This window comes from Setaria italica, chromosome II (genome assembly GCF_000263155.2).
Source record: "Setaria italica strain Yugu1 chromosome II, Setaria_italica_v2.0, whole genome shotgun sequence".
NCBI lineage: Eukaryota > Viridiplantae > Streptophyta > Magnoliopsida > Poales > Poaceae > Setaria > Setaria italica.
Window position 1 is genome coordinate 5,458,542 of NC_028451.1, and position 10,710 is coordinate 5,469,251.

General features: G+C 46.4%; 2 protein-coding genes across 2 annotated transcripts; one reads left to right on the forward strand and one right to left on the reverse strand.

Annotated features, from left to right (window-relative positions):
• The first annotated feature begins 3,581 nt into the window (after positions 1 to 3,581).
• On the forward strand, positions 3,582 to 4,854 carry LOC111256355. The gene is made up of 2 exons (XM_022824237.1): positions 3,582 to 4,083; positions 4,160 to 4,854. Exons 1-2 carry the CDS (start codon positions 3,582 to 3,584, stop codon positions 4,852 to 4,854), a joined length of 1,197 nt encoding a protein of 398 aa, XP_022679972.1.
• Positions 4,855 to 8,926: 4,072 nt separating this feature from the next.
• LOC101764004 lies at positions 8,927 to 10,308 on the reverse strand. The gene is made up of 3 exons (XM_004958969.1): positions 9,785 to 10,308; positions 9,300 to 9,618; positions 8,927 to 8,935 (listed from the first exon to the last, which is right to left on the reverse strand). The coding sequence occupies exons 1-3, from the start codon at positions 10,306 to 10,308 to the stop codon at positions 8,927 to 8,929; spliced, it is 852 nt and encodes a 283-aa protein (XP_004959026.1).
• Between the last annotated feature and the right edge of the window lie 402 nt (positions 10,309 to 10,710).

Genomic DNA, 10,710 nt, shown 5'->3' on the forward strand with positions numbered 1-10,710 from the left:
AAATGCAAGATAAATTTTGTTAGACTCAATATTCTGTGTAGTTTCGTATAAAAATAAGTTTACACATGTCTCTGTTAGAATTAATGTTATATGATTTAATCCTTGTTTAAGCTAGTTTAAATCATAGCAAATCACAGAAAAATGCTAAAAAGGTAAATCCAACTCTCAAGTGTTTGTTTCAGAGAATAAAAGCTTAGAAAAATGGTTTAGAGCCTAGCTTAGACATTTAAGTTACTGTTTTAGTTTATTAATTGAAATCTACGGGTAGATTTTTCTTTTTGCATAATGATAAATCCAGAGATGATAAAAATATGAAACCACTTGGAATAATTCAGGAATGAGGTGTAGTTCACAGGAAATTAGGAGACTTGGTTTGAAAGTTAATGAAAACCTCTTTCCTTTTTAGAGAAAGATAAAAGGAATAATATATGAAATGCCTTTCAGACTCTTGGTTTTGCATGATTGAATCTTTTGCACCTGCATTTCATGTAGAAGTTAACATCGCCGACGGTACATACGAGCTGCACCCGACGCCCGAAGAGGAAGTTGTAGCGGATCTACACCACGCCGAAGTCGAGCCCGTGCTAGAGCAAGCCGAGGACCAGTGCGCTAACTCCGAGTGTGAAGGCAAGCCCCGGAGCATAAATTCCTATGTTTAAATACTTGCAATATATTGGTTGTTTTGATTATGCATTTACGTTTATAGGAATTGATTGAAACCATAGATGCATGAATATAGTGCCCCTTGATCTGAACACTAGTATAAGAAGTCGAGTAGTTGCAATGCTAAATAGGACTCGGTAAAAGTCGAGTGATTTCCTGTCACTCGCGAGTTATAGGAGTTGAATGATTTTCTTTTTGTTGCAACTATAAGGATGATGGACGGGGCCGGGCTTATGTTGGTACTCGGTGGTTTGCCCCGTCTGTCTACTTGAAATTTGGACTAAGGTCGAAAGGTGATGGTGTTCGTGATCAAGTGTTTGAAAGTACTAATCTCATACCTAGTATGGGATGGGGAAGCCTAGTACCTGATTGAACTGGGACGTGACTTATACCCCTGCTGTCCTTGGAACGTCGTTCCCATGGTGCATCATGTGGGTGCAATGGCGGTCATAGTACGGTAGAGACCGGGACTGTGGAGCATTGCATGCCAAAGGAAGTTTGGACCTGACACGTACCTAGGGATCGATGGGGACGGCTGACAAGTGAAGCGACCCTTCGTGGTGCGCGGATGTCGTGGGATTAGGTTCGCCATGCATGGTTAATAAATTCGAATCGATTCGTCTGCCTCTCACAGTGTGGGACTACTTGATCGCTATGCTACACTGAGTAAGAATGAAAGATGATGATGATATAATATTGTTACTTGTTATTAATTGCTTGGAAAACTATGCTTGTTTAGTATAGTTGCTAACTTAGAATGATAAACAACAGTAGAACTGGTGGCTAAAATGTTGAAAGTAAGGACCTACACTAGTCGCTTTTGGCAAAACAAAACCCAGAGCCAAAAAGCTTACATGTCTAGGTGTTAGTGGATTAGTACCACAGGTCGGTTAAGTCTTGTTGAGCATAGTTGCTCAGCCTTGTTTGTGGCACCTCTTTTCAGGTGAGGATGATGTTTCTGAGTTCGCTGCTAGTTCTGCTTGGTCTACCCAACTCCCTCCGGGTTGGACGGTCGAGTGGGACCCCTCCTCGGACGGCGAGGACAGGGGTCAGTGATGTCATGATCGGCTTCTTCATGATATCGTGCATCGACGTTTAGTTTCCGTTCATTTTATTTCCGCTGCTTGAACACTCTACAAACTATGTTTGAATTTCTGAACTTTATGTTGTAATAAATCGGTGCACTTTGTTTAATTTGGATGGACTGTTGTAATCTCTGTAACCACTCACCATCGTGTGAGTTTTGCTTTCTCGATCCTGCGTTACGTGGTTTTATCGGAGGAAATCCGACGGACGACCAAGTTGACTTGTTTAAAGTACATGATCGCGTTTAGGCGACTTAAGTGTGCTTTAGCCAAGTTAATTTAGGCGGTTCCGCCACAGGCAATTTTTCAGCACCAGCCTGTTTGAGGTTGGATCTTAATAAGCAGTATAGCCTATTGCCCTGTTTTCATATTAAGCCATCCTTACTACTGATCTAATGTTTACTTTTCCTATAGCTGATCTTTTACACTATATGTTGAGCTTATATTTGCTGATGTGGATGATTTGGCAGCCACCTACTTATTCAGGATCAGCCTAGTGTTTTCCACAAGTTGATTATGCACATGCGGGTTCCACGCATACGCATAATTGCTTCTGACATTTTGTTTGGTGGATTTTGTAGCAAAGCTATTTTTTAATCTCATTCTGAAATATGCATTAGTCTCACAATAGAAGTGCTGATTCCAAGTTTGGCAGTATAACTTTGAATTGGAGCTATGATATTGTGTCAGCTACAGTGCAGACATATCCCTGGCACGTCAAAATCACATTGCATCAGCTCACTTCTCGGGCTGATGCAATGTAATTTTGGTCAAACTTGATATGCTTTGTATAAATCATCTCACTTCTGAGCATTACATAATACAAATCACCTCACTTCTGAGCATTACATATCCCGGAAGGACCTGGCGGGGAGTCAAAACATCTCAAGTTTGATCAAATTTATACAATAAAGTACTAACATTCATGATACCAAATAGGTACCATTAGTTTTTTCATTAAATATATTTTCATAGTATATCTATTCGGTGCTATAAACTTTTGTATTCTTCTGTATAATTTTGGTCAAATATAAAACAGAACGGAGTGAGTACCCAACTACTCATTGTTTTGAAATGTCCAATGTGAAATACTAGCAGAGCCAGAGTAGCAGTCTCGTTGCTCTCTTTACTCGAGCAGATTCGTAAGAAGGTACTCCCTAGTCCCTACAGTCTGTTTCGTATTAGGATTTGAAAAACATCTGCAAAGAGTATACTTTTGCTATCTATTTCTCTTACAATGTATCGTCAATGGCTACAAAATAAATATCAGGTTAAAAATTTTGAAATATTAATCTATTCATAAAACTTTTTCACTAAAGATATGTATAATTGGACTGATTGTTCATCGTTTGTCAAAACTTACCATTTTTCATGTTCTCAAAGTCATAATACGCCGTAAAAATATAAAGGAAACAGAGAGTCAATGAATTCTACACAAGAAACCCCTGGTAATCCTAAACAAGGTCTGAGAGCCTAAAGTGGTACAGAACGCTGAGGTTGTATGGCAATAATCAACTGGCTCATATATTTTGAAAATTCGTTCAAGTCGTATGATAATTTGAATTTTGAAAGCTGCCGCAAACTTCTTGTTTTAGGCCTCGCTCGCTTGGGTAAATGGGCCGTCCATAATTCAGATAGGATTGCTTCTCACGGCTCACGGGTACCCACCACCGGCCGCCGCCAGCGGCCAGCTCCCAACGCTGCCGCCGTCCCGAACCTTTCCGGTAGCGGGTACGCTCCCTCTGCCTCCCCTCTCGTCGTATTTCTTCTCCTCGCACTCATCGCTGCGCCCTCACTTCTCGGGCTCTCGCTTTGCAGCTCTGTTCCGGCGGCATGGAGCGCCCCGATCCCAAGAAGAGCGCGGCGTCGGCGGCCGGCTTCCCCGACGACGTCCTCCTGGAGATTCTCTCGCGCCTCCCCGTCAAGCCCCTCCGCAGATCCAAGTGCGTCTCGAAAGGCTGGCGCGACCTCCTCGCCGACCCTCTCCACCGCAAGAAGCTGCCCCAAACTCTGGAATGCTTGTTCTACGGCCGCGGCGATTTCTACACCTGTGGAGACGACTTCGGAGGCCTAGGGTATGGGCATTTCATCAACCTGTTGGGGACATCCGCGACGCCAATCGTCGATCCTTCCTTCCCTTTACTGAAAGATCAGCTGCCCGGCGTTATTTCCACCATCAGCCTCGTGGGATCATGCAATGGCCATGGCCTCCTCCTGTTTGAACACGAGGTGGAACCTGACATGATGGGGCATATCGTGTGCAACCCTGCCACTGGGCAATTGGTGACTGTTCCTGTCGACTCGACTCAGGCGGAACCGTATGAGGAGAGTAGTGGTACCTATTTGATTTTCGATCCGGCCATCTCCTCCCACTTTCCACTTGGTCAAGTTCTGTGGGAAATCTTGTCTAGAGGTGCACATCTACCCGTCGGAAACCGGGGCATGGAGTTGTAGGGTATGTGACTGGGGTGAATTTTACATAGCTGGCTTGGCCGGTGCCTTTGTTAATGGCATGCCATACTTTATCTCCAAGGATGCAAAGGATCTGATGATAGTCCAGGATGTGATGGTCGCGGTGGACGTGGAAGGGAACAAACGGAAGATCATCCCTGTACCACTTCAGGTGGGCGCGGAGAATTACTATCGAGTTTCAGATTATGTCGGTCAATCCCAAGGGCGCCTGCATTACATCTACCACATTGAAGATACATATATCATGCTGAACATGCATGCCCCCTCTGAACTGTCTAGTAATATTAATACAACTGGTGTTGATGATAAACAAGGGGTCATCTATGGGCTGTTGTTAATTTGGGTTCTTGAGGACTATGATACACAACGATGGGTCCTGAAGCACACTATAAGCTTGTTAAAGCTTTTTGGGAAGAAAGTGAGTTTCCAAATGGGCTCAGACTACAGCGTGGTCACCATCCATCCAGATCGCAACTTGGTTTTCTTTGCTCAGCACTGGAACCAAAAGCTGATATCGTATGACATGGATAGTAGGGAAGTGTGTGATATCTGCACTCTTCCACATGGCTATGAGAGCATCACTCCCTATGTTCCCTACTTCTCAGAGTTGGCATCGCTTGAAAATAAGCACTGAAATTGTTGCTCATGCGCTACTCATTTGGATGTTCAACAAGAATCAGATCTTCCATGTTGTAGTAGCTAGCAAATTGGGCAGATTTAGAAGAATTAGGTGATACATTTTGCTGGTGCTTGGACTTGTCATGGTTGTGTTCCAATTAACACTGCAAGCCAGTTTAGCATGCATATGTAAGCTAGCTTTACATCTAGTTATCTCAATGAATGCAGATGCACAGCTCATGGTGATCTGAGTACATGTTATATCTGTCAAATGCTACCTTTTGTGTTGCCAGAAATATAATCTCCTAATAAACGGGTTCTTTTCCTTGGCTTCACCAATGAGTGATTACTATCTGTGAAAATATTCTGTTTCCTGACTCCTGTACATGTTTATTTATGCTGAAAGACTACATCGTCCCAGACGTTTTCAGCGACTCATGGTATCTGAAAGTTCATAGTTGAAAGCTCTGCTGCATTAACCTCAAAAGGTGTCCAGATGATGCTATTACATAATGTATCTAGTTCCCAGACAAAATTTGTCATGTATGCTGCTGAATAATAATGTCATCTGAAAGTTCATAATAGAAAACTCAGCTGCATCTAGCTTAAAAGCTGTCTAGTTGATGCTAATTACATGATATATCTAGTTCTCAGACCAAATTTTGTCATGATATATCTAGAACCTTGTAATCAGAGACTTCGGACATACTATAGAATATAGCTTCCTTGTGGAGCATTTTGTTTCCTATTGAGCATTTCAGCAAATGCATCATCTTCCAGAGCTTTGATACATATTGAGAAAGTTTCTATAAAGAATAGTATCAATTATCGTGGTGGACTAGCATTCTTCAAATTAAAACTATGTTTCAGTTTCTCGCAGTCATGAGTCTTTGGGTCCATGTGTGGTGCAGCCACTAGGAACATAATATGTACTGTTTTTCCTTGAAAACTGCATCACTGCTGTTCAATTTGCACAAGAGGTTACCCAAATATCAGTTCATCATGGCTAATTCTGTTCTTTTATAGATTCGTCATGATCATGATCGAACAACTCTCTTTCATTTTTATATTTCTGCTTGGTTGAGCTATATGCAGGTTTGACGCAGACAATTGGAACTATAAGTTTTTTGTTTTGAAAGTAGTAGTCTGTGTTTATGTTCCAGTTTGGCTTGTGAGCAAGGAGCAGTGATTTCAGGTTTCTGATCACACTCTTGGAATTGATAAATACTAGAATTTTTATGGTTTGGAATCAGCACATAAGGTTGCACTTGCCCATATAATGAAAAACTGAAGAACATGTGTCTTCAACTTCAATAGACATGGAACTCAAACCTTCAGCTAAAAGCCTGGGAAATGTGATTGACTACATTGTCATCAACTTCATCCAGGTTATCATAATGCAAATCCTGTATTGACAGCTTGACGCATCAGATTTAGTTCACTACAGTCTATGGCCTTACTGAAGTGGGTGTTAGGGAACAGCCAGCACAGTACTTTTTTTTTTACATGCAGCCATCTATATTGCCGCTGCTAATGTGAAATGAATGTCATTCCTATCTTCTTGGGTGAGGCATGAGGCAGACAGAGAGTTCACAAGACATTAAAAGAAATTACCCTTTTTTTCGTTTAAACTCATAACAATGGATTTTTTTTATTTTCATATTCAAGAGTAACACTGGTAGAATCACTTCTACTACTTCGTTCTTATCTTGTGTTTCATGACCCATTCCGCTGTTTTGTGTACATGGTCTCTCTCTTATATGCTATTGCTGTGTTTCTGGCTGTTGGCAGGCTGGGAGCAACTAATTTGCAGATTACTGGGTACGCCCAGAACACCTTTTTTCCAGCAAAAACTCATTGTAAACTTAACAACACATTTTGCCATTGATGAGATCATGAGACAGCCGCCACATCTAAAGAACAGGCCCCCGCGTTGTCTCCCGAGGGGCGGCTCGGGGGCGACACCCGCGCCCGCCCAAACCACCACCACCGGCGGTGCTCCTTGGCCGCCGTCGCCGCCGGCCGGCGGCAGCGGCCCCCCCGGTCCCCTGCCTTCTCCTCATCCCTCCCCTTCCTCTCCTTCTCCCTCTCTTCCTGTTTCTTCCTTCTAGATCTCGATCTGCGGCTTCAATGGCGCGAGGGCATGGGAGCGCAGCAGCGTGCGGCCTGGGCAGCCGTTGCCTTTGGCGCGCGCCCCTGGCCTGCCCCGGCGTGGCGGCAGGCGGACTTGGGCGGCCAGCCCCGACGCGGCAGCGGGCCGCCACGAGTGACCTGCCTGGCGGCGCGCTGCGACGGCGCTGTGCGGCTTGGGGCGGCTGCTGCCGTCGGCGCACGGCCCTGGCGGCGCGCTGCGACGGCGACGTGCGGCCTAGGGTGGCTGGTGCCGTCGGCGCACGGCCCTGGCCTGCCTCAGCGTGGCTGCTTGGAGCAGTCGGTGCCATTAGCGCGCATCCTTTGCCTACCCCGGGTGTGGTGGCCCTGCGGTGACCGCCTTGCGTTGTGGTCGTGATGGCCCATTGCGATGGTTGCTGGGCAGATCCTCCGGCTCTGGTGGTGGTGGTGGTGCTGCTGCTGCTGTGATTGCCGGCAGCTCTTCTTGTGTGCGATGCGGGGATGCCTGCATTGCGTGGTGGCATCTGGTGGTAGCAGGGACGCCTGCTTCAGCCACCGGCGTCTGACGATGGGGGCTGCTGGCTTCTGTCGCACGACTGTATGGGCTGCGGCTGGAGGTATACGTGTCGATGTCTCAAACCGACCGGCTGAAGTTGTAAGTTATGATGATTGCCTCCGGCTGAAGTTGTAAGTTGTGATGAGTTGCCTCTGTTAATGTCCTAATCCGACCGCGCCGGTCGTAATAAGTTGCGATGAGTTGACTCATGTTGATGTCCTAATCTGACCGGCCAGAGTTGTATGTTGTGATGAGTTGAGTTGTGTGACGCGTTGTGCGTGGATTGATGTCCCAATCCAACCCGCCGGTGTTAGTTGTACTATCCGGTCTGAGCGTTCTTCTTTTTAATATAATCGATTTTTCTTTTTAATATAATCGGTTTAATATAATCGGTCTCCTGCTTGGTTCATTTAAAAAAAAACAGAGACAGACGCCACTGCTTGTAAACTTGCTATACTTATGACATCTCAAGCTGGCATCAACTTGTTTTTGCACGCTACTGTCAAGCTGCCACTCAGGACAAAGGGCTCGTTCCATCAGGCATCCGTTGATTATTCGATTAAATTGAGCTTTCTGCTTTCCTGTTTGCATATTGCAGAATTTATGTTTGCAGTTTGTTTCGGCGTCATCGGATTCGATTCAATGCAATGTTTCAGCACTATATGTTGTAGATCACCTGATGAAGCAAACCAAAACGTCAATGAGAATGGACACCACCTCTCGTGCTGCGCACACGAGATAATCGGTAGCACATCTGAACGCACACAAAACTTGAAGCATTGAACATGTAGAGGAGATGGTAAGATTAAGGGCAGCAGAGCTGACAGATTGTTCCAGAAGTGAAAATTAAACTGAAGCAGTCTGATTCACACTTCAGTTTAGAGAACCACAAGGTATCATCAGTTTTGGTGGAGTTGACAATCATCGTATAACACTAACAAAAGTAAAGATTGACAGTAGAAAGTAAACCTGAAACATAGTCTCCAGGGTCATTATCATAACCAACTAGAGAAGAACAACATAAGGTCCCATAACTGGCCATGGTGCATGGCTTACATTTTCACAGATTAAACTACCCAACAGAATACTAAACATTTCGAAGCATTGACCCTGCCAGATGCCAACGACAGCAGAATCAACTTGATGCCCTGGTGCTAACTGCTAATGTACTTCGGCTCGCTCCCAATAGTGATTAGTCGCCTCTGCTGGCAACGGCAATATGCTGCTAGCACAATCTGAAAGTAACATGCATATATACAAAGTCAAAATTATTTCATAGCTCAACTTTTAAAGATGAAATAGTGGAGGGTGCCAATTGTGTAGTAATCAAAAGCTACTAAAATAATGTACGAGAAAAGGGGGTGTTAATCATTAGCTTATGAAGTTATGATTCCTTAGTGCAATCCAAAGAGCGTCAGCTTCAGAATACCTGTCAGAGTTACAAGAAAATGGTATATCAGCAACTTCTGGTTTGTTAAATAAGATAAAGGACTGCTACTTGCTGGTCCTGCTGTTTTCAAAGACGGTGTCTAACAATTCAAACATAACAAGTATGACCTTCCAATAATGTCAAACATTCAGTTTGCTCTAGGCTCTAGCATTGACCAACATTTTCATGGATATTATCAGTAGGCGACTATTATTTACATTCCACTGTAGATATCTACAAATCAGACTACGCAAATGTATAGAAGCTGTAGAGTGCATACATCTAAATAAAGTGCTAGCACGATACCTGGAGTGTAGAAGCTCGTGAAGGGGAAGATGGCAAAGTATTCCCCCCGCTCACCTACCTTCCACTTGCGGCCTGACTTGAGCTCTATTGTGAAGACACCATCATCTGTGGACACAAAGATGGTACCGAAGCCTTCTGCAGAAGCAACCACTTCTACATAATTCCTAAAGTGCGTCAGTGTCTGCAGCTCAATGTCCCTACATCGTACCCATCCTGCAACTACATCTGGACCAGCATTCCACGACCACAGGCAAATCCTTGAACATAGAACATCAGCGAACCCCAGCGAGCCATCCTCCATTGGCATGAGGGCAACGCCCTCAGGGATATCGTGCGCCTCCGGAGGGGGAATGATGGATGAGCAATTCTTGCCCAAGCTGTACCTCAGAATTGTGTCCCATGGGGCAAGTATGAAGTAGATATCATCTCCAATAAGAGCGCTAGGCTTACGGGTGGTATAGCAACCGGGACCTTGATCATCAGATGCATTCCAAGCATCATCCTCGGATGAGTACAAGTGTGACCTCACGATCCTTACCTTACTGGTGCTCACCAAGACAACGAAGAACGGGCCACCACGGCAGGTGGAGGTGGTCGCAGCCGCGCACGGCACAGAGCACTGCCGCAGTGAAGCTCCAATAATGGGGGATTGGGGGCTGCGGCAGCCCCTGACGTTTGCCGGTAGCGGGGTCCCAGACGACAAGGTTAACGCTCTGGCCGGGGATCTCAAAGAGGACGCGGCCGTGGCGGCAGTCGAGGATGCGCCAGCCGTCGCAATCATCGAGCGCCCGCTGGGGGAATGAGGAGGGTGTTACGGTGGGGACGAAGCGGGGCACGGTGCCCAAGCCGCCGATGGTGTAGTGTTCGTGGAGGAAGCCGAGCAGGGGCGGCGCCCGGTGGAAGGCGCGGTAGCGGCGCCCGAAGGCGGGGTCGGCGAGGAGGCGGCGCCAGGCCTTGCAGACGAGGGAGGCGCGCGCGAGGAGCGCGGGGTCGTCCGGCGGGACGCGGAGGAGGATCTCCCCGACGAGATCGGCCATCAGGTCCGGCGGCGGGCACGGCGGCGCCATGCGCGCTAGTGGGCGGCGGAGCTAAGCGAGGGTTTGGGTGGGGAACCGGGGAACGGCGAGGGGGAGAAATGAGTCAAATGACGGAGCCGGAGAGGAAAGCCAAGGAGTGGTTGGGTTTGGTCTGGCAATTGCCGGCCCGTGCGTATCGTGCTGGGCCGGGCTGGCACGAGCTGCGAGCTAGAGGAGCCCACCAGGCACGACGGGCCTCTCATCGTGCCAAGGCCCCGTTAGTGGTCAGGTGGGCTTGCCTTTATGTGGGCTAGTGAGTGCTGTTGGGCTGATGTTGTTGGTGGGCTATTGCTGTTACAGTTTGCGGAGATGCATTTAGTAGGCCTGAAAACAACCGAGCCTTTTCGGCTCTCGGGTAGGAGGGTGAGATTGGAAAACACTGCCGCACCAAGA